At 42.0% G+C, this 23,034-nt stretch overlaps 5 protein-coding genes across 5 annotated transcripts; 4 read left to right on the top strand and 1 right to left on the bottom strand.

The window, feature by feature from the left end:
* The first annotated feature begins 1,377 nt into the window (after positions 1-1,377).
* On the top strand, positions 1,378-2,453 carry acyp1 (acylphosphatase 1, erythrocyte (common) type). Its single transcript, XM_079215139.1, has 3 exons — positions 1,378-1,432; positions 1,609-1,696; positions 2,161-2,453. Coding segments are annotated over exons 1-3 (306 nt in total). The 5' UTR covers positions 1,378-1,430; the 3' UTR covers positions 2,377-2,453.
* Positions 2,454-3,768: 1,315 nt separating this feature from the next.
* Positions 3,769-9,233, top strand: mlh3 (mutL homolog 3 (E. coli); the record flags this gene model as incomplete). The annotated part of the gene is made up of 13 exons (XM_079228595.1): positions 3,769-4,921; positions 5,714-6,304; positions 6,397-6,498; positions 6,623-6,702; positions 6,827-6,931; positions 7,044-7,122; positions 7,166-7,264; positions 7,383-7,491; positions 8,000-8,159; positions 8,260-8,283; positions 8,383-8,461; positions 8,585-8,736; positions 8,834-9,233. 13 exons carry the CDS (start codon positions 3,769-3,771, stop codon positions 8,903-8,905), a joined length of 2,805 nt encoding a protein of 934 aa, XP_079084721.1. The 3' UTR covers positions 8,906-9,233.
* A 126-nt stretch (positions 9,234-9,359) lies between these two features.
* On the bottom strand, positions 9,360-11,146 carry LOC306738057 (transmembrane emp24 domain-containing protein 10-like). The gene is made up of 5 exons (XM_079219886.1): positions 10,964-11,146; positions 10,423-10,543; positions 10,156-10,229; positions 9,914-10,040; positions 9,360-9,635 (listed from the first exon to the last, which is right to left on the bottom strand). The coding sequence occupies exons 1-5, from the start codon at positions 11,138-11,140 to the stop codon at positions 9,514-9,516; spliced, it is 621 nt and encodes a 206-aa protein (XP_079076012.1). The 5' UTR covers positions 11,141-11,146; the 3' UTR covers positions 9,360-9,513.
* Positions 11,147-12,117: 971 nt separating this feature from the next.
* Positions 12,118-14,350, top strand: LOC306743658 (protein c-Fos-like; the record flags this gene model as incomplete). The annotated part of the gene is made up of 4 exons (XM_079226193.1): positions 12,118-12,270; positions 12,920-13,147; positions 13,476-13,583; positions 13,682-14,350. Exons 1-4 carry the CDS (start codon positions 12,133-12,135, stop codon positions 14,348-14,350), a joined length of 1,143 nt encoding a protein of 380 aa, XP_079082319.1. The 5' UTR covers positions 12,118-12,132.
* A 1,084-nt stretch (positions 14,351-15,434) lies between these two features.
* Positions 15,435-19,659, top strand: LOC306749157 (jun dimerization protein 2-like). The gene is made up of 4 exons (XM_079232414.1): positions 15,435-15,558; positions 17,437-17,654; positions 18,396-18,500; positions 18,623-19,659. Exons 1-4 carry the CDS (start codon positions 15,471-15,473, stop codon positions 18,806-18,808), a joined length of 597 nt encoding a protein of 198 aa, XP_079088540.1. The 5' UTR covers positions 15,435-15,470; the 3' UTR covers positions 18,809-19,659.
* The last annotated feature ends 3,375 nt before the right edge of the window (positions 19,660-23,034 follow it).

Genomic DNA, 23,034 nt, shown 5'->3' with positions numbered 1-23,034 from the left:
TCTCTCTGGATTTTTTGTCTTATTTTTTCCTCTACGCTCCACAGCTTCTCCTGTAGCATGAGCTCTTTTGCATGAATTGCTCTGGCCATCTGCAGTTCTCCACTGGTCTGTCTGCTGTCGGAGTCGTTTCTTGGATCTTGGGCTCCTTTGGTTTTTCTGGTGCCATTTGAATGGTGTTCTTGGGTCAACAGAGGGCCTCTTGGTTGTTTTGTAATTGTACTTTTTTCCAAATCACACGGATCAAATGAGTCTTGTTTCCTGGGATGGAGAGACCTTCTGTGACTAACAGGCTTATTTGGAAATGGACGGTTTACTCCATCTGCTCTACCAGGTACAACACCATGTTGTGCTTGAATATAGACATTGCCATTTATTTTTCCTGCAATGTTGTGCTGCCCTTGAGGACTGTGTCTTCTTCCTGTGTGTGTGCTCATGACTTCAGCTGATGCCTTTGAGGTTGTTTTGTTGTGAAACAAACACCTGAGCCCTCCACACCAGCTGAGGGTTTTGTCACGCTATAATCTGTAAGAAGAAAAGAAAAGCAGCAAAAAAGTGAGGCTCAAAGAGGAAAACAGTGAAGGAAAATGCTGTCTGCAGTGTATGACTATATGTGTGGAGTAAAAGCACTAGTGTGACTGAATCAACTTTGCTTGAGTCTCAAGTTAGCCTCTGCATTTATATGTAATAAGTCTATGTAGAAACAGTTTTTTATTGCACAGGTCCTTAGATTGAACTTGACAACGTATTCTTGACCTTGACAACAGCCATTGACAACTTTAACCAACGCACAGGCTGATGTTTACAGTAGACGATTACTTTCTTTACATGACATACAGTTTGAGCATTATTGGGCACACACCTGCCATGTCAACCAAAAAGTAATCAGCAGATGAAGTTTGTTGAATATTACGTGGTCAAAAGCTCCAGAATATGCAAGCCAGTGGACCTTGACTAGAGGTTTGTTTTAAGGTCAAGAGTGAACCGTCAAGCTCACCTTTAAGCCAATGTGGAGAAGGAATCCAAAAAGTCTAGATTATCCAGATATCTCCTAAAAAATAACTTAAACTTAAACAAAACATTGCTGACATGGCATTTCTTGTACAACATTCCTTATATCCAAATGAGAAAGGTCAATGTCATAAAATAGCGAGCGTCTGTATAATGGGTGCGCTCTCGGTCACGTGTAGAATCTTAGACATGTAACTCACCTTTTGAATGTCGTCTGAATTAAAACTATCTGTGACAAATAAAGCTACTCGGGAATAGACACATTGACGATGCGACTCATCTCCTCCAAACATTCGTTGCCTAGAAACCAAACGTCTCGGGTGCTCTCTGATTGGTCCACCGGTCACTTCCGGAAGTGGAGTCCCGGATGTTTTTAAAAAGAGCTCTTTTGGATAGTGTCTCACGGCTTCCTTGCGCTATTCATGTGAGTTATATGAGCCGCAGCGAGCTTTCCTGTATTCATACAGCGTGAATAATACGCTAAACGTGCTGGTTATCCAGGTTGTAAATCGTTTGAGAATTCATAATGACATGGATTATGGTAGCATAGCTTTAGCCCCCGCGATGCCACTAGCTACTGTCGTGTTTCTCCTTTTCCAGGTGCACTATGAGCAACGAAAACCTAATTTCAGTGGATTATGAAGTTTTTGGCAGAGTGCAAGGCGTATTTTTTCGGAAATACACTCAAGTGAGTTTGACAGTGATACAAAGTGAGCCGACACATATAGTTTAGCTATATGTTAAGAGTGAGACACACCTCTAATGTCAAGCTTTTCATTGAGCTGTCAACTGCATGTCATGGATTTGTGGTTTACTGAGGTAAAAATTGGAGAAGGACTTGAATTAAATTAACTGGACTTTGAGTTTCTATATGTAGGACGAGAAAAATAATGTGTTACTTATTAAAGTTTGTAAACATTTTTCTAGTGAAAACTTAAAATGCAAGTATGAATCTAAACATGTCCTTTTAACAAAAATGTTTAATTTCTTTGAGTTGGAACAACAAGCAATTTATTTTTACACTGTATATGCTGCTTAGAGATCAAGTCGTATAGTGTTCACAACCCATCACGTGCAATGTATCCAACTAATATTCCCATGGAAGTCTTACTCATCAGTCTCTTTGATAATCCTCTGTGTTTCCTTTTCCAGGCAGAGGGGAGGAAGCTAGGCCTGGTGGGATGGGTCCGAAACACAGACGCAGGAACTGTTCAGGGGCAGCTACAAGGCCCACGCAGCCAGGTGAAAGAGATGCAAGAATGGCTGAAATCCACCGGGAGCCCCAAGTCACACGTAACCAAGTCCGAGTTCAAGAACGAGAAAGCGGTCGACAGCCTGGAACACTCATCTTTTAACGTCGTGAAATAAAATCACCCGTAGATTTTACTTGCAATATTAACTTTGACGCGGATGTTTTATTTATTTAGTTTATTTTATTAGTTGGAATGCAGTTCAAGTAAGGAAATTAATATTATTAATATTTATATTTATTTATATATATATATATATATATATATATATATATTAACATAATGGTATAATACAAATAAAACTCCTTCCAGCCTGCATCACGTTGTTGAATTTCATTGTAGCAACCCGCATAAGGGAATATTTGATGAGGTGACAACATTACTTAACAGACACTGTTAATAAACTGTAAATCTGTTTGAAGGGGGCATTTGCAAACAAGTCAGAATCAAGCAGACATCCTGGTGAGCAAACAGGCAATGGTATGACCTTGAAATCTGTCGCCTCTGCATTCATTGGCCTCCACAAAGACAGACTGAAGAAGTCGGAGGGGAGCCTGATGAATGAATAAATACTCATCAAAATGCCAGACTTGCCAAGAGGTATAGAGGGAGGAGACATGGCATACAACATAAAAATCGGACCACTTCTTCATACGAATGTGATGAAATTGGATATTGACTTGTTGTATGTCGGAAAGAAAGTGGTACATATAGACAAACTATAACATGAAAGGAATCGAGAGGAATTAAGAGTGAATATAGTACATGTCCTCCCTTGGCTCTATAAATTAATATCACAAGATAATTTACTTGTATTGATTTAATTATTTAGTCAATATTTGTACACTCCACTGAAAACATGGAGGGAACCTATAATGGAATTTCTTTTAGTGGAAAGATGCTGGGAAAAAATGAACCGTGAGAACGATATGGTTAAAGAACAAATGGGCCGCTTTGGAGACACCTAACCTTGACAAGAATCGTATGAATTGGCTACAGTGCATCTGTAATTGTTGACCTGTACTAATGCCAACTAGATACATATAAACAGTGTATATACATAGAGCCTCGTCTACTGACACATGAGATAGCAACGTCCGGCCAGTAGGTGGCGTTACGCACATTCAAAGCTGGTTGAAACGAGTAAAAGAAAATGACGAAGCTGTGAGTCCTTCACACCGCAAGATGGCGCTGTTAGATTGGGCTGTTGGCTGCTGCGCTCTGCTCTCGATGTTACACGTTGACTGTAAACAGCACCGGAGGTTGAGTTTAGCATGGGCTTCGACAGTTTGATTTTATATTAATTTTACTGGCAGTTTTATCCCGACTTTTAAACCGTTTTGCAATAAAAAAAAAGTTGTCGTTGGAGCCATGTTTGGAACTCGTATAGCTAACGTACATCACTGGGCGTTAGCTCGAAACGGGACCAGTCGAAGCCAGTTGACTAATGTTATGAACTTTATCCTGCAGTGGGTCGGGACAGGTGAGCCACCTGCGTTGTATTAACACCATGATTAAGTGTTTGCCTGAAGAAGTGCAGGGCAAACTTCGCTCCGGGGTCGCCATTCCCTCCCTTCAGCAGTGCATAGAGGAGCTCATCCTCAACAGCATTGATGCCGAGGCGACCTGCGTGGGGGTGAGGGTGGACATGGAGGCGTTCAAAGTGCAGGTGGTCGACAACGGTGCTGGGATAAGGGCTGAGGACATGGAGTGCGTGGGAAAGCGATACTACACAAGCAAATGCAGGACTGTGGGAGACCTGGACAACCTCAGGTGGTATGGGTTCAGAGGTGAAGCCCTGGCAAGTGTCGTCTCACTAGCCACTCTAGTTGAAATCTCCACCCGGACCAGATCATCAGTGAAAACGCACGTCAAAATCTTTAAGGATGGCAAGGGCATGGATGTGTTTGAAGCAGAGACTGCTCGACCCTCTTCGGGGACGACTGTTGTCATATGTAACTTCCTCCACAACATGCCAGTGCGGAGGAAGAGGATGGATGCTGTGCTGGAGGGCGAGAGGATCAGACACAGGGTGGAGGCCATTTCCCTGATGCAGCCCTCAGTGTCTTTCACCCTGAAGAACGACTGCACAGGAGCCATGACGGTGCAGCTTCCTAAAGCCAGGAGCACCTACCACAGGTTTGTGCAGATGCACAGCCTCGGGCGAGCACAGAAACTTGGAGAAATCAGCCACACTCATGGCCAGTTTGAAGTGATCGGTTACATTGGCAGAGAAGGCCACTACAATAACAGCTTGCAGTTCCTGTATGTGAACGGCAGACTGCTCCTGAAAACACGGATACACAAGCTCCTGAACCTTCTCCTTCGCAGACTGAGCAGTGCAAATCAGAAAAACGACAGTCCAGACGGGCAGTCTGCTACCAGGAGTCCAAAGCACAAACGAAGCCAAGAACTGAATGGAGTGTACATCATCAATATCAAATGTCTTTTCTCAGAGTATGACATATGTCTTGAGCCTGCCAAAACTCTAATAGAGTTCAAAGATTGGGATGAGATTTTGCAATGCATAGAAGAGGCAGTGAAAGCTTTCCTGAGCAAGGAGAACTTGGTGGCTGTGCTTTCTCAAGATGACTTGGACTATGTAGCTCCCCATTTGTTTTGCACTCACAATACAGACCAAGAGGGACAAAACACAGGCAATGGTGACCAAGCAGCTGGCAGAGCTTCCTCACTAGATTGTACTTTTGGAATGAAACTGGCATCTAATCGTGTTTATCGAAGTGTTGGTCAGGTGTGTGGTCTGATGGAGGGCAAGGAAGAGGCTGAAGAACAGGAGAAGCAAAAGATTACTGCAAATGAGTTGGAAAAGAGTACAAACAAAGAATATAGATGTGAGCCACTCTGTGATTTGGCTAGACTTGAAGCTACATCTGATAATAACATGACCGTGGAAGAGGAGGCAATCTTTAGTGACGCTGGGGAAGACACTCAAGTCTTTATGTCGAATCCACTAGAAAGTGAAAAACTGGAACCCTCAAAAGAAAAAGAGATGCCATTAAACACAACCACTTCAGCCAGGAGAGTGGCTCCACTAGACAGCATCTATCAACACATTCAACCTGCTTTAAACAGTATTGAACAATTATTACCTGACTGCCAGGGTGCAGGAGGACATGAATTTACTTCAATACGTAACAGAAGGATCAGCCTGTCTGATCCATACATTCATGAAAATCTGCAAACTCAAATCAACAAGTCAGTATTTCAGCAACAAGTTTTAGAAAATGTGAAATGTGAAGAGAGATCCGTTGCATCAAAACGCAAAATCTCACTGTGTGCCGGCACTTGTCAGAAACCATCCATCGACATAATTCCCTCAAAGATACACAGAATTTCAACTTGTCAAAAGTTGTCTTTGCGTAAGGAGCTTGGATCTCTTGAGAAGTTCAGAAGAACTTGCGGTCAAGCTGATGAACTGAAATTACCCTCTCAAGCAACTCCTCAAGAGAACAATACCAGACGTCCTCAGACAGGCGGCTTCGTTCTGAATTCCCAGAACTTCTCTGTTTGCCAGAAAGACCAGCAAGATGGTGGCGGTACAGAAAAAGAAGCGACATGGAGCAGCCTCCGCAGCCCATTAACCATCTCGGCATTCGCCAAGTTAAAACCAGCCTCGGGGGAGAATGGAGGCAAAAAATCTTTGGCGGCTAAACTCTTCCATTTGAAACGACACAGGACAGACGATTCAAGCGTATTACCACACTTGTCGAGGACTAGGTCACGGGACAATACCTGTCGTGGTAATGATGGCAGCCGAGACGGCAATAACGACGAGAGTCACTGCAGCGAGGCACCGAATCCGGAGCCAGCCCATGGCCGCTGTGGCGGTCCTGCACGGGCCGAGACGGATGAGGATACAGCGACGGGGGATTGGCTTCATCACTACGATGCATCTGTGGGAAAGATTAGTTACATCAACAAAGTGACTGGGCTCAGCCGATACGAAGACCCAGCGGCTGAAGAAACACTTTCGCGCTGTATATCTGACGTCACCAATATGGCAGTTAGTGTCATCTCTGAAAGGGGTGAGTGAGCAGCTTCTCAGCAGGTTATGTTGACTAGTACTCAACATTAACCAAGAATACCTCCTCTGTCACCGCTGTTTCTTGAACTGTAGGGATGGAAAACAGATGTTACCCATTTCATGTGGATCTAGTATTGCCCTTCCTACCTAAATCCAGGACAGACAGAGTGATTAGTTCAGGGCTTGATGACGGAGGTACGCCACTGACAGACAGATCAGATTGTAGATCGTAGGCTGCCTCACACACACACACACACACACTATACAAAAGGAATATTGACTTGTTTGTGTTCATGTGTAATATTGTTTGTCTTATCAGATTTCAATGTTGAGAGATCCAACTCACTGAAGTCGCTGTACTCAAAGTGGAATAATCCTGTGTTTGTCTGCCCTCCTACGGTAAACACAACTTTTGTGTTTAGCTTTGTAAGGATTCAAATGATTTTTTTAAGTTTAGTGTCATAATAATAATTCAAATTTCAATTGATTGTTTTTAGTGATGCATTATGATCTGTGGCCTCAGGTTGGTGTGGACGTATCAAGTGGGCAAGCTGACGGACTGGCTGTCAAGATCCACAACATCCTGTTTCCATACCGCTTTTCTAAGGCCATGATTCACTCAATGAAGGCAAATTTCTCTTTTTGGGTTTGGCATGTTCTGACAAAATGTTCTTTATAACGCTTCATCCATTCAACCTTCATTGATGTAATGAAGTAATTGCTATTTATTTCCCTCCTAGGTTATTCATCAGGTGGATAAGAAGTTTCTTGCATGTCTTATCAATACGAGAGATGAGGAGTCTGCAGCACTCGCTGAAGGTATAGACGGGACTTCACTGCTTGTCATTTGTTGTTTCATCAGCATCTCATGCTCTTTATGTTGAATCCCCAGGAAACCTTCTGGTGCTGGTAGATCAACACGCTGCACACGAGAGAGTTCGACTTGAAAATCTACTTGCAGGTAACCAAACAAAAAGACAATGCACAGCATTACTATTGAGAATGAAATGTTCGATTAACAAAGCTGTTTTTGGGACCCTGATGTGATACCTCAGTCATAAATGTATGTCCTGTCATAGATTCTTATGAGGACGACCCAGAAGCCCCTGGGGAGAGACGTCTGTGTTCATCAGCCATTTTGCCACCTCTCCAGATCAGTGTAACAGAGGAAGAGCAGAGGCTACTTAGGTGTGTTTTACTGTGTTTACATTACTGCAAGCAAATGAGAATACTTAAAAACCAGAAAGTTTGAGAGTCTGAATTTGTTCAGTCAGTATGCCTGAAGGAAATTTGTTTAAATACTTTTTGAAACGTATCGCGAGTATTACTCATTAGAGTAGGTGTTGTATTTACAACATCCAAATTGAAGGATGGTAGCAGTAAAGATGACTAAAGGGTGTGTGCAGTGTCACAGCCTCAGTTCAATTAACATTTTCATAACCAAAATGAACGATACGCTCGCCTGTGGCTCATCTTAAAAATGTTTTAAACCAACTTTCACCATGGCTGTGTTCTGTTTTATTTTTGTCAAACTGCATGCCGCAGCTTTTAAAGATCAAACTCTTTCCGTTTACTTCTTTGTCTGTACTGAATTCTAATTGACCTGAATTAAATTGACACTGAGGTTTCATACCACGGACTACTACATTGGCACGTTTGTTTTCTGTATTGCTAATGGACACTCTTCCTCTGAAAGGTCTTGTGAAGCACATTTGCGGAGTTTGGGCCTGGAAGTGAAGTTCTCACAGGCGGCGAATCCACACGCTTTAGTAGGAAAGGTACCGCTGTGCTTCATGGAAAAGGAGAGTAATGAGCTCAGGCGGGGGAGACCATCTGTTATCAAGCCTATTGTTAAGGTGAGACTTATGAAACCTCCGTATTAACACCATCTACTGCATCATTCATTTAGCCAAGTCATCTCACGGTTCATATTTTTCCCTTTTAATCGCACATCAGGAGTATCTTCAAGAGCAGATCGAGGTAAGCTTGGAAACGTTTTTCTAGTCCCTAAACCTTTTTTGTGTGGAGAAAGTATACATTGACTCAATAAAGGGTAACGTGCCTCATTCTTATTCTCAGTTACTCCGCTCAACTGGTAGAGTAAGAGGAACGCTGCCTCTCACTGTGCTGAAGGTGCTCGCCTCACTAGCATGCCATGGTACGGTTCCACTATTTCTCTCCACCCTCCAGTTTACTTTTTGTGCATTGATGATTCAATAAATTACAGTTTCCCAATGAAATCTTGATACAAATCCCTTTAATACATGTGTGCATTTAACAGGTGCCATCAAATTCAATGACAGCCTGAGTAGAGATGAATGCTGCAGCCTGGTGGCGTCCCTGTCCTCCTGCCAGTTGCCCTTCCAGTGCGCCCATGGCCGTCCATCCATCGCTCCCTTAGTAGACACCCTCCATTTGGACAAAGACGAGAAGGTACTCGAATGGACTAGCACATCTGAACTGTGTGCTAAATATACTATTTAAGGCTTTTTACAATGCGTTGGTGACTAAGCCTTTTTGTCTCCTGTAGGAATTACAGAAACCCAACCTCCAAAAGCTGAGAAGAATGTATAAAGCGTGGGAACTATATGGAAATAGATAAGTGGGTGTGTATTTACTGTCAACTAAATTATTTGTAACTCATCAAAATTCCCTTTCTGTATAAACATGTTTAATATATATATATATATATATCTCAAAATAGCTACACAAGTCATAACAAAAACTGTTTATAAAGGAATTGCTCATTTGCTAATACTGTATATCATTTTTTTTAACTGATTTAAACAACAACAATTTGACTGACATTCCCTTGACTGCACAGTGAAAAAAAAGCATGATTTTAAGACTCACTCAATATCATTTTAGTACCTCTAGTTTTCTAATGAGTTTTATTTTGGCCCTCTGAATGAAAAATGTTTGTTATCAAAAGAACCCAACACCAGTTTGATTGATATTTCATGGAGGACAACATATATCTGTTGTGTTTTTTCTTTAAACGAACCCTTCAAATATGCCACGGCAAAATACAATTGAGTTTATTTTGTATAGCCTATAATTACAAATTAGCCTTGGAGGGCTTTACAATCTGTACACATACGACATCCCTGTCCTCACATCGGATCAGGAAATGTGACATCATAAACGCAGCAAAAGGCACATTGGAGCGTCCTTGCATTTGTTCCCAGACTTTCAGTCCCTGAGGCTTATTTACTCAATCAACTTCTTGGTTTTGAAGAATCGTCTCAAATAGAAGATCTGCCACGTGGCCAATGCAAGAAAACAGCAGACGGATATGACACTGAAGAGCCGCATTCGCGCATTGGTGGAATCTGCACAAGAAAGGAATTTGCAGTTAAATAGTGTCAACACTTTTTCTTTCTTTTTTTTAAATCACGTCAACTTGATAGTTTCAGATGCATCAAGCAATGAATCACACTTGAGGAGAAAACTGCTGCAACTCGGTTCAAACCCACAAGCTTGCTCTTCTTCTGCTGTGATGTCACACACAGGGATGTGGCCAAAAGAGACACATTTAACAGTGCAGCTGCAATTTCCTGCCCAAGTGGTGATTTGCATCTCCAGTAAACATATTGCTCTATTAATTTACTATTTGTTTGTTGCATCTCTTTCCATCGTTTACTCAGGTAGGTAAAGTCATCTGCAATGGACTGTGAGAGGCGCTCAAGACGCTTTAGCTTCGCCTCGAGGGGGGTCAGTTTCTCCAATTTTTCCATCTGACAAAGAGGTTGCAAGATTTATGTTGCGCCATCATACATTAAATTATTAGTAGTAGTTGGGATTGATACTAATGATGATAATTGATGTGATGGCATTAACATGACCCCTCACCTCTCTGTTGTTCTTGGCTTCCACACCATGCTTCAGGTTCAGTATGACCAGTTGGTCTGGGACCTTCCCAGTGCCTAATGACGAGCATTAACACCATATGTATGTTATTTGACAGGATTTAGCATGACTTCACAGCATAGGTATGCATATGTTGGCCTCCAAATGAGTTGGAATGTTACCCCTATCACTAATAATGAACTGAGAAAAGATTGTATTTCTTTCAAACAATTTGAAATTATATATTTTTTTTCCCAAAACCTCACTCACCCATTGGAGATATGCTGCTGAAGCAAACTTCAATCTGTTCATAATCTTGTGTTACGAATGACAATTTCCCTTTTGTGGCATTCTTCTTGATGTACAACGTCTCCAACGAAGAATCAGTGATCTGAGGAAAGGGTGAACGGAGGGTTCAACTAGATCTCTCAATTATCAACTCCATGGGGCAGCAGGTCTTCTCAAGCCTTTGGGGTAAAGCTGGATGATAAATCAATATTATATTGACATGACACGAGACTAGTTACCTGATCTTAAAGAACCCTATTACAAAGAATGGCACAACGTTGATAACATATGTTATTAGACTGTTCTTTCAGAATTACATTTTTGTTTAAATGCAACTACCTTTTTTGATTATTGTGTTTAAAACAAATATTTGACAGAATATCAAAACTGATGAATGAATATTCATTGCAGGATGTATTTTTAAAATGCATTTTTTTTTTTTTTTACATGAAAACATAAAGAACAACTTGTTTCATTCAAGAAACCAACGAGATGAAGTGTAAGAAAGTTTGCCATATGGTACCTTCAAAGTAGTCAGACTTGTTGGATGTTGGCTCACTTCGTATTCGCCTGAGACGAGCACGTCTGTGCGGATGTTTTCTTGTAGACATTTCATCGAGTTGACCGGCAGGTAGAATGTGATCGAAAGCACCGGGTCCAAATGGACCGCTAGCAGCAGGAACACGCAGAGTGGAGACATGCTGCCAGTCCCTTACCGCGACGAGAGCGAAGGATGCTGCCCTCCGCAACTGTCAGAGGCAGCCCCGCCCCCCCTCTCGCTCTGCTCCCTCCAGTTCCGGGTTGCGTCACGTGACTTATCCGCCCCCACATGTGCAGCCTCTCCTCTTCACCGCCTCCGCCTCAAGTAAACAATTCAGCATTACGTCTGCCGGCAGCGTCTGACTCTTATCTTTTGGAAAGGCAGCCCTTAAAGTGCTGAGTTTATCCAGATGTCTGTCAGACGGTTAACGTTATAAGTCAAAAAAAGAAAAACATGGAGAAGCCTGTATATCATGTCAATTAAATGGTGAGAGGACATGTGGTTAATATAAACTAGGCAACATACTATACTTTTGAAATGGTCGTCAAAATGCGTCACGTTGACCTTGCAATTAAATGAGCTTTTGCGTTATTGGATGTGTTGTCCGGTCTATTAAGGTGAAGCTTATCTCTATCGCTTAAGTGTCTCTTAACCTTGAATACATGATTGAACCAGGACATCAGATTTTCAACCGCCCAGGAAATGGTTAGCCTTCATATATGTATTTATAAATAGACTCACGTTTCTCACCCCACATTGCATTCAGATGAAGCCCATATTTGTGAATGGGAGTGAAAACTGCTGTATGGCTTTCGTGCAGTGACGAAGTGTTTACCATATCGAAGAAATGGTGTGACACATCATACGTGGAGGAAATATACAGGAAGCTTAATGTCAAAATAATGTTATTTTACCCCGAAATGTAGGCTCGTGTGTCTGTCTGTCTGTCCGACCACCCTCCCCTTCCGCGGATGGTACAGTCTTGGTTCATTCATAAAATTCTAGCGGAGCATAAAAGGAGGGGCTTGCATTCTAGTCGTCCAGTTACCAGGTATATACCTGGAGAAAAGACCCGAGACGCTCTGCCCAGCGCAAGGCCAGAGTCATATTTGTCATTGACCAGGACGTGTGTGTGTGTTTTTCCCCTCGTGATGTATCATAATAACCTGGCGCCTGACATGGAGTCAGTCGCCACCACCTGCCGGCCAGAGTCTCCTGTCGGGACACTTTTCCAAAAGACGCCAGAGGAGGCGAGCTCTCCAGCTTCCTCCTCAGAGAGCAATGCAAAGGTATGAATGGCTTTGTTTATCACACATTCAACATGCAGCCCGGGAGGCGCTTACAGTTGACAGGCTAATTGAGCCCCCCTTTGTATGTGGTCCACGGATTGATTTGTTTTTTAGCATTCCAGGTGGGGGGAGGGGGGGAACTGATTGATACGATTTTAATTAACTCGGTGGGCTTTTTTTTTTTTTTTAACATGTTTTTTTTTTTATTTATTTTTTTTAGTAAAAACATTTGATGAACAATTTTAAGGTGAGATCAGCGTGGGATTGAATGTGATAAATTAGCACCGTTGCTTGGGTTGTTATGATCCCGACGTCCTGGGACCAAATGTGAGCGTGTCGATGCAGCGGTTCATTGAGAAAAATAAATCCATTCAGGAGACTCCACAGCATCTCTGCGTCAGCGTTGACGTCAGAAACCATGATAAAGTCAAATATTGATCTGGAGAAGGCTATTTCTGGACTGTTATATTTCAAGAAAATATAACACATGCAGGCTACCCTCTGTTTTAGTCTCTAAACATACAATGTGTGGGTTTAATTGACGATTATTATCACAAATGATCCACTTGAAGCCACTAACAGCATGGGAATATGTTTATTCTAAGAAATCTCTTTGAAAGTCCTCATTGTGGATTATTTCCTTTTTCAGGAGCTCTACCAAGACATGATCGTTGAAGACGCTCCATTTGTTCCAACAGTCACTGCAATTTCCTCTACCCCAGATTTCCAGTGGATGGTCCAGCCTACAATTATTACATCTGTCTCCCCGTCTCTGGGCAGCAGCCAAGCCAATGAACCACAAAGCTCTCACCAGGCAACACCCAAAGTGGGCGGGAACAAGGGCAAAAATGCTGTCAGAAAGGGGAAAACAGAGCAGGTAGGTTAGCTCAGATGAAGTCTACCTGCCATTGGACAGAATAGTCAATAGTGTAAATTTACAGAAGCTAGTCTGAATTCCTTGTTTGCAACAGGGCTATTATGCATGCTCCTCTGGTGCCGTGTGCTGGCTGTGTGCCTTCCTTAGGCAGTCAATTTATATTCAGGTCACAGCAAGTCTGCAACAATGGTCTATTTTTAGACGCAATGCAGCGAAACATGCTTTTGCCATTCTTCAGAGGGGGAATTGGCAACAGATGCAGCGGATTAGAGGATGAAACGGCTGGATTCTTCAAGGTAATGACTGAATTATTTCTTTCACATCCCAGCTGTCTCCAAAGGAGGAAGAGAAAAAGAGAGTAAGGAGAGAGAGGAATAAAATGGCTGCAGCCAAATGTCGCAACAGACGGAGGGAACTCACGGACACACTGCAAATTGTAAGTAAACAGTGATTTATTTACTCAGCTGTCATATGCACCCAATGTCTGTCTGTGTTTTCCAATGTGGATGATTCTGGATGTCGATCTATCCAAAGGAGACAGACGAGCTGGAGGAGAAAAAAGCAGCCCTGGAGACAGAAATAGCCAACCTCCTCAAAGAGAAAGAGCGGCTTGAATTGATCCTTGCCACACATAAACCAGTGTGCCAGATGTCAGAAGAGTTGGAGTCCATTTTCCAGGAGCCCACGGGGTCCCCAGAGCTACCGCCCAGTCCAGACGAGGACCGGCTTCCAGAGGATGGCACCCAGGAAGCTCCCTCGCTCCAAGACATGGATATCTCCAGTGATCCGTCCACAGCCATCTCTGGGAACTCCAATATCTTGCTGTGCGCCAGTGCTGAAATCAACATCTGCGATCTTGAGCCCTCTCTGGACATTAAGGATGGGCTACTGGATAATATGTTGCCCAGTTTGGAGGAGAAAACCCCCATGGAGACGGCTCGATCCGTGCCAGACATCGATCTGAGCAGTTCTCTCGGGGTCTCGGACTGGGAGACCCTGTATAAGTCTGTTTCCAGCGACCTGGAGCCTCTCAGCACTCCGGTGGTGACCTCCACGCCCACCTGCAGCAGCTACCTGTCTGTGTTCACTTTCGCGTGTCCCGAGCTGGACTGTCTCACAGAGGGACTAGACGGTCATAAAGGTGGAGGGGGCAAGGCTGAATCGGTTGATCTCCTCAACTCCCCGACTCTCCTGGCCTTATAATGTGCAGAGGGAAGTGATCTGTGTGATCTCTCTAGCGTTTCTGTTTGCCGGTTCCTGACTTTGAAATGATCTGAGCAACATGTGCCACAGTATGCTGTAACACTGCAAGGAATACATTCATGACATGTCATGTGTTTGTGACTAAGCAAACATGTAAACTTTCTCCAGATACAGAGCCAACCGAGTGATGTAGCGAAAAGCATGGCTTTTACTTTTACAGGTGGGACTGAAGTACGTTTTGATTTTACGACGCATGCTGAAAGATTCCAAATAATTTTCAAACTTTATATATAGATATATATATCTATATATATCAATATCTGATCTGTTACTAGATCTAAGATGTAATGTGGAATTTAATGTATCAGTATGGTTTTGTGTTTATAGTGTATTGATTGCTATAAATGTTGTATTTACGTATTCATCCATGTTAAGTGCATACCTCAATGTCCTCAACTGTGGTTTGACCTCGTTGAAAGTTTTCCATGAAAACATCCAGTGCTATATGCTATATATATATATATCTTATCAAGATGTAACTTATGAGTTATTTTTTTACCTTTCAGACTTTGACTTATTTGTTAAATTTAAGAATAAGTAAAAATGAGCATTGAATGCTTATCTATTCTGCTGAATAATTACAATAAATCTACATTCAGAGTGGAGTTTGGTGCTGGTGTTTGCAATTTTTTTCTAATAAATCTATTTCTTGTTCAAGGTGAAAATATGAAAAACTTGTATTTAAAATGTTATAGTTAGAATTACACAAAGTAAATATAACGTGCAAGGCAGAGTTAAGGCAAAAGCGTAAAATACATTTGAATATTATTTTAACATAACCTCCCTAAACCCTCGTTAACATGATCCCGCGTCTATATTTTCGGTTGGCGCGTGTGTTTGTGTTGCTGTGTTTCCAGGCCTCCCTCCATCGGAGCCACATTCTGTCGTTGCATTTTGCAGCCTCAGTGTTTCTTTATGGGAGGAGCGGTGCGACTTCCCCACTTCTGCCCCCACTATGTAGGCTACTTTTTTAACATCCCTGCTTACGTTTGGCTGGCATAGCCTAATTTCCGCATTCCCAAATCCTCCCAGATTGAGGATCACGTTTAAAATCGGGCTGATGCAACGATTTCCACTTTTTAAAATCTACTCTCGACCCTCGGCTGACCAGAAGAAAGGACATTTGTTGCACCTGGGATCAAAGTCAGGTCAGTATACACAACTTCGTAAACCGAGAGCTGAATAATGTCTCCACACTGTCGCGCCACGCATTGGTCAGAGCGAGCGGAGCGAGGCGCTGTGATGCGTTTGGTTAAACTCCATTTACTGCAGTCTCGAGCTCTACGTGGGTTTGTTTTTGTATTCAAAGTAGACCGGACATCTTATTGAGCATGCTACAGAAAGAAGTGTTTTCTTTTGTTTGCATGCTCCTCTTACATGGAACTGCGGCGTGCACAATTCAGAACAAAATGTTCCTATTTAGAGCCGGGCTCGTTGGTGTTTGTGCATTGCTTCTTAATCTGTGTGTTTGTTTTTTAATCGGAAGCGAAATCCGTCCTGTAAGACGGGCGGTAACGTTTTTATCACTGCAGCTCTTTTGATGGGAAGACAAAGTTACGTAAGGTAAATGCCGCACTGGAGAAAAAAAAAACTTCCGCTTTCAAGTTGACCAATGGCCTCAGTATGCATGCTGCAACACAGTGTAGTCGGCTTAAGATGACTCCACATATTCAGAAACTACTGAAAATGTTCATAACCGGCAGTTTTTTTTTCTTTTTGTAAAAGTGCTTAGAGCTTAAAACAAATACTCATAATAATCAGTATAAGTTGAATACTTTGACTTCTTGGACCTTCAGGAGACCAATAAAATTATAATTACACAAATGTTAAATAGCCTGTTTCAATCATACCTTCACTGTGGACCATACTTGGGAATCCTTTTTTTAATCAATGTTTAAGGCAGCTTTTGTTAACGTTATTAAAATGTAAAACCACATTTTGAATGCAGGTCATTACAAATCACATCCATTTGGCCTTGCACAATTTTCAAGACACATTGCCTATCACGTGCCATAACCTTGACCTTTCACTTTCTTCTTTGACTTGTTTGGGGAAGCGAAAACTAAAAGTTATTCCCACGTGTGGTTCTCATGTTCTCGGCATTACTGTTTAGTAGATGCACAATTGGTCTTCGCACACTCTTCCCTTAGAACCCCATCTATTAGTCTTCTCTGTTTTCTGCCGTTTATTTCTTGTAGTGTGAGCGACAGGTCTCTGAGTATTTGACCTTAGGTCAAGTTTTTGGCTGCATCATGTGACTTTGAAATCTGTTGTAGTAATTTCCTCTGTTTGGTTGGTTGGCTATGCTCTCACACACTTGTCTTTGGATATATTTATATATTTATGTTCAGCATTTTCGAATGGTGCCATTTGCCAATAGTGCAAAATGAGTTTGGAAAAATCTGTTCTGCACAAATCATAATAAGTAGACAGTGTCAACTTCGATTTTTCATGTGACTAAACCAAACAAGTTAAATTTAGTTCATATTTTAATCCATTATGCCTAATTTTGGAATTTTGTCTCCTGACAAGGAGGAAACCATGGCCATTTCTTTAGTTCTCCTTGAAATAAAGAGGAATTTGTCTGAGTGTGCTTTGTACACTGTCACTCATCTCCCTTTTGGCCTCTGGGGATTAAATAAGGCAAATTCTTGCCAAGATCCCTGTTAATGGCCGCATATTCATTCAAAAAAAAAGAAGCAAAATAGTAAAAAGGCCTAATGAGAGCAGCCTTAGCATCCGGTTCCTATAACAGACCAGCAATTCATCAGCAAGGCAAGTCTGACTGCTACAAGGGAACAGTGCACCTCAGGCATATGCCTTCTTGAAGCGCTGCTACCGACTGTGACAAACAAAGCCCTTCCATGTCTGTGTGCTGCTAATGTGTTACTGTAAAATGTCTTTTCTACCGTCATGCCCCAGTATGTTCTATAACAAGCAGAGCAGACAGAGTTTTATGTGATTCTCATCGATCTGATTTAGTTGCCGTCTGAGTCCGTCTTCCATTTTCTCCCTCTGCCTACTAGCTGTGGTCACGACCGAGTCTGACGCGATGCCAGGACGAATCCCAGATCCCTCTGTGACAGCGGGCTCCCTGCCCAGCCTGGGTCCGCTGGCTGGGATCTCAGCCACCACGCTGACTGACGAGCTCAAATTCGGGGACTTCCAGGAGTTCGGCACAATGCTGTCACCTCTGCACTTCCTGGGCAGTCTGGGGAAGAGGCCCCTGGTGATCAAAAAAGAGGTATAGGAAAACACGGAGGAGCCGACGAGATCATGTCAATACAAATAGTGCATTTTGAGATGTTACTCACTTTACGTGACCACTTGAACATTCATAGGATTTATCCACAGTGAAATTAACATTTGCAGCAAACCAAATACTGAATTTGAATATTTCAAATGAATCATACAGATTATAGCTTAACTATATGTACAATGTGCCTAATGTATCGTAAACAATTTGCCTGAAGTGAAAACACCCTTGCAATTTCAGCGTTGCGTTATGTGCTAATCAACAGTTCCACCTAGTGGACATAGCAGAACACGATACTGTTAAATATACTGCTGGATGTCCAGGGGGAAAAGTCAAAATATACATTTTAAAACAGTAGTATGAAAACGTTGTCATTAGCATTTACAGGTGAATATGGCCTCGTTGTCTTGGATCACGTCACACATGGTCACTTCATTAAATTGATGTTAAACTGATTAAACGTGCATACAAAGTTAGTATAATATACATTTAAAAAACATAGGAAATGTGTTAGTTTCTTTATTTAGCTCACATTGCTTTTGCTTGTCGATCTCGATGGTGAAGAAGACTTGGCCAAAGCTACTGCTATTACAGCCAAATGTACTGTAAAGAAGATGAGATGATATTTTTCCATCATTTATCATCATTTTGTCCTGAAACATGGATGTCCCAATGTACAGTAGGTGCATCACAACTTAATCTCAAACCTTTTCAACCTGCTCTGTTTAGAGAGATGAAGAGGCAGACAGGAGGAAACGGAGGCGAGAGAAAAACAAAGTGGCGGCGGCTCGATGTCGAAACAAAAAGAAGGAGAGAACAGATTATCTACAACAGGTGAAACACAGTCACTTTGCCATTATTTTAAACTTTCACATATGTATCTTGTATTTTAATATCGCCCAAACATGTCTGGAGTATCAGCTGTATGACCTCCTTTTCTCTCCATCCTCTCACAGGAATCGGAGAGACTAGAGATGCTAAACTCTGGCCTTAAGGCCCAGATTGAGGAGCTGAAGCTGGAGCGACAGCAACTGATCCTCATGCTAAACCGGCACCGCCCCACATGTATCGTCAGGACAGACAGCGTCAAAACCCCCGAGGGCGAGGCCAACCCCCTGCTGCAGCAGCTGGAGGCCAAGTAAAGGTGCGACGGCTTTGGCCAGTTCACAGTTGAGAAGGAGCAGCCAACTAGCAGCACTTAGAGTCGGGGGAGATCCCGCCAAGTCCTCCCACCTTCACTCGGCTCCAATAACAATGGACACTGTTTATTGCAGTTAAATCATATATTCTTTGTGTTTGTCTCTCTCTTTCTCTCCCATGTATTTGTCATTGTGGTCACCGGAGCTCCAGCCACTGTCAGTATGAAGCCAAACAAACAAAAAACACAACACAGCTGTTGGCACATTACTCCACGTTCAGTTTGTTGTTCTGTAGTGGATTTGTACTAAATGTCTTCTTAGCTTTAGCCAGCGCTTCAACATATTTACAGCAGCTAAAATAGAAATGGTTTCCTATTGGAAACAGTTTCATCTCAGCAATTCATTTGGTGATCTACAAATGATCCATTTGATCTGGCCTTTGTTCAAAAGTATTCTGGGAATCATCATAGGAACTGAACTTCAACTAGAGGAGAGTAAATAGGTCATTGTAAAAGGTACATTTAGTTGAATTTGCTCACTCAATTATGAAAATAGTCAATTCTCTATTTTGTAATACACCCACAGATTGCCAGAAGCTTTTTTACTACACAATGACCTTAGTAATTCATGGTCATTTCTGTTCTTTCATTCATTTGGTGGCTGAGCGGTTGATCCTTTTTTTTTTTTTCCTATATTTTGGCGCAGGCGTCATGTATGCACATATATATGTATATGTATATAAATATACATATACATATATATGGACGGTTTACATTGTACTTTATTTTCTGTTAGCATATTGTTACTACCAATTATGTTTTTTATACTTTTGTATATGATGTTATATAAGATATCACAAAAATCCCAATTTGTATTTCCTTAAGAAATAAATATTTAGTTTGTTTTTTTAATTTGATTTATTTGAGTCCTACAAAATTGAAAATATGTCCATTATAAAATGTTTATGAGCAAACCTTCTGGTCAACAGTGCCATCTGGTGGCCAGTATAGCATTGCAACCTGAGTAACCCTGCTATTAGTTTCCACATGTTTGTTCTAGTTTTGTGCAGGAGCTTCTAAATGATTTCAACCCTTTGAACTATTGTAGATATTGTACGAGAGGTAAAAACAGCCCACTTTCCCCTCAAGGTTGAGCTCATTTCTGTCAATGAAGGGAAGCTTTGTTTCAGCTGTGGGTCAAATTGTAACAGTGGAAAAAAAGGGATAATCTATTTGTCTCATGATGGATAATAACATATTTTATGTTTAACCTTATTCCCTTCACTTCAAGTGTAATTCTGCATTAAGTCACCAAACTACTCAAGTGCCTTTTACTTTTTTTGTGTTTTTTAAGTCAAACAGGGAACAATAGTATAATGTTATGAAGAAAGTTTCATAACAACATAGGTACTTACAGGAGAATAACAAAGCCCACTTTGTTCTTTCCCTGGAGGAAGGTGGAGGATTACAGGCAAACAATAGGACAAACTAAAGTTTGCCTCCCCCATAAATGTCTGTATAGTTTGTTGTACATGTTGTGTCTTCTGTGTGTGTTGACACACTGATAGGTGCCCCCCCACTTACAACTTGGCATTTCTTATCTCTGCAGCTGGGTGGAGTAAAAGTCGGGTCTGCTATAATACAGAGGATTTCCCACACAGCTCAAGTATTACATGAACTCGTGGTGAGCAAGTCGGTCCTTTGGAATGAAAGTCTGAAGTTATCTCAGTCATTCTGGTTCTCAAGCCGACTAGTTTTTTGGACTGTCGCATGGAACAAAAGTAATCATTATCATTTTATTTCATCGTCACTGTCATTTAATTGATATACTCGGACCGTTTTCTTTTTAAATTAGTGAATTACGCAAAGTGCGCTCGTTTGAAGTGAGGCAGAAAATGGGAGAGGATACGAGTGCCTCGCCAGAAAGAAGCGCACGCGATGCCAAGGATCCTGGTCCACATTTGGAAGATCCTCATCCTCCAGATGCCGCGGAGCATATTGAATGCAGCAGCATCCCGAACGGCGACAGCGGCTCCGCGGTCACAACGCATCTATACAAGAAGCGCTGGCTGATTGTGTGCCTGTTCAGCGCGTACTCTCTGAGCAACGCGTACCAATGGATCCAGTACAGCATCATCAGCAACATCATGATGAAGTTCTACGACGTGGACGCCTTCGCCATCGACTGGCTGTCCATGGTCTACATGCTCACCTACATCCCCTTCATCTTCCCGGTCACCTGGCTCCTGGATAAGAAGGGGCTCCGGGTCACCGCGCTGCTGGCCAGCGCGCTCAACTTCGCCGGGACATGGATCAAGGTGGCCAGCGCCAAAGCCAACCTGTTCGCGTTGACCATGTTCGGACAGTTCGTGAGTGCCCTCGCCCAGGTCTTCATCCTCGGGATGCCTTCCAGCCTGGCGTCGGTCTGGTTCGGCGCGGACGAGGTCTCCACCGCCTGCTCTATTGGAGTTTTTGGGAATCAGGCGAGTTGATCAATTATGGTCGTGTTTAACTGCGTTAGTTGCTTAAATTACACCTTGCTATGGCTCCTGGCTCATGAATAATATTGAAATGATGACCAAAGGGATTCCTGGAAAAACCTCTCTGAAGTAACACATGCTGATAATGAGCATGACATGATGAGTTATATGCCTATATTGCTGTCCACAGTCCTTATTTATCTCTACAAAATTACATTTTACATGAATAAAAGTAGCCATAGAGAAATGTAAAAAAAATCCAGGAATTCAAAATCCCAAAAATAATTGGGGGTAACCCACAATCAAAAATATTGTATCTTACCATAGTGCTATTTATCAATTTTGAGTTGCTTTGTTTTGGATATATTGCTCATGGATGCCTTCTCTCCGATATAATGGGACGTTGGCATTTGGCTTGTTTTGCCAAAAATATCTATTTGAATCTCAACAGCAATGTCTCTTTCCAGAAGTCATAATGTGTCCATGATAATCCACAGACCTTGTTGTGAGCAGTTTCATAGGAATTAGCACATAGAGGTATAGGAATGTGTATGTTTTGGGGTGAACTGTCCCTTTAACGGCAAAACGAACTATCAAAAGTTAAAGGCTCAAAATGGCCCTGTGAAGGATATCGGCTTTTTAATAGCTGTGTATTACGTTATTGGATTTTAATAGTGATGCACCAATGTGTATAGTTTACTATTGTTGTAGCTGGTTGAATAAAGTTTGGTTTGGTCCAGTGGTTCCCAAACTTATAGAGTTGGCCCCAAACAAAGGGTCACAAAATAAACCTGAGTATATTAATGGAAGGGGGGAGAGAGAGAAAACAACATTAAGTTATGCTATACAAATGTATGCTTATTATTGTTTCCCTAATCTTTGTGAAATGTCTAATATTTTCTCCTCTCTGGGCCTCAACACTTTTTTTTTCAATGAAACATCTGATAAATGTAGATGGGGAATCTCTCTTTGATGGAGCTGCTAGCAATTTATAGACATTTGAAAATGGGCCCCACCTGGACTGGAAACAGGTTTAATCTTCAACAAAGTTTAGCATTTGATCGATTCATTTTATTATCATTGTTCTTATTATAGCCTAGCTATCAGATACATTAACGCCAATGGAGAAGTAAAATTAGCCTACAATATTTCCCTCACAAATGAAGTGTAGTGGTAAAAAAAATAAAAATAAGAAAGCAGGATTCAATTGAAATACCCAACCAGACCATAAGTATGTCACTCAAACCCTGGGCTACAAGAACAGGACTTACAACAAAAAATGCCAGATACTTTTCCACCAGTGAAACTTTAAACTCACGAACCTGTTCATGCCCAGAGCGATGTCAAATAGTCAAGTGACCTTTTGTACGAGCCAAACTCAAAAAGCCAGAGGTGTCATTTATATCACGGAAGTTATTGGTTTTTAAGGGCGTGTGCCAACGGAATGGGAGGTGACGTACACAGTTTCGCCATCTTCTGCAGGTACAGTGCACTCCGTTACTCTTCCAGTCCAACAATGCTGCCGTGTGCCAGGTATGGGAAGCTGTCGGGTCTTATATACACAGCTCATGTTCATATCTATCGTCAACCAAACTTCGAGGAATATGTACGTGATGCACTTTAAAGCCCAAATACCGAGCGTGTTTTAGATCGAGTTCAAAGGTGGGTTGTTGAACGATCGCTTGATCTGCTGGTTCAGCGTTTTGTTGCGCTGCTTTTTATGGAATTATGGAATTATGGAATTAAGGCG

Source organism: Taurulus bubalis, assembly GCF_910589615.1.
Source record: "Taurulus bubalis genome assembly, chromosome: 1".
NCBI classification, from domain to species: domain Eukaryota; kingdom Metazoa; phylum Chordata; class Actinopteri; order Perciformes; family Cottidae; genus Taurulus; species Taurulus bubalis.
This window is presented reverse-complemented; position numbering and strand designations above follow the sequence as displayed.

Excerpts from the sequence above, each read along its gene's own strand:
- acyp1 (XM_079215139.1), top strand. Across the intron at positions 1,697-2,160 it reads TTTTTCGGAAATACACTCAA|GCAGAGGGGAGGAAGCTAGG; the intron begins GTGAGTTTGACA and ends TTCCTTTTCCAG.
- LOC306749157 (XM_079232414.1), top strand. The coding sequence starts at position 15,471 with ATGCAACGATTTCCACTTTTTAAAATCTACTCTCGACCCTCGGCTGAC. Across the intron at positions 15,559-17,436 it reads GCACCTGGGATCAAAGTCAG|CTGTGGTCACGACCGAGTCT; the intron begins GTCAGTATACAC and ends TCTGCCTACTAG. Across the intron at positions 17,655-18,395 it reads CCCTGGTGATCAAAAAAGAG|AGAGATGAAGAGGCAGACAG; the intron begins GTATAGGAAAAC and ends TGCTCTGTTTAG.
- LOC306738057 (XM_079219886.1), bottom strand. The coding sequence starts at position 11,140 with ATGTCTCCACTCTGCGTGTTCCTGCTGCTAGCGGTCCATTTGGACCCG. Across the intron at positions 10,230-10,422 it reads CAGCAGCATATCTCCAATGG|GCACTGGGAAGGTCCCAGAC; the intron begins GTGAGTGAGGTT and ends GCTCGTCATTAG. Across the intron at positions 10,041-10,155 it reads AAGCCAAGAACAACAGAGAG|ATGGAAAAATTGGAGAAACT; the intron begins GTGAGGGGTCAT and ends CCTCTTTGTCAG.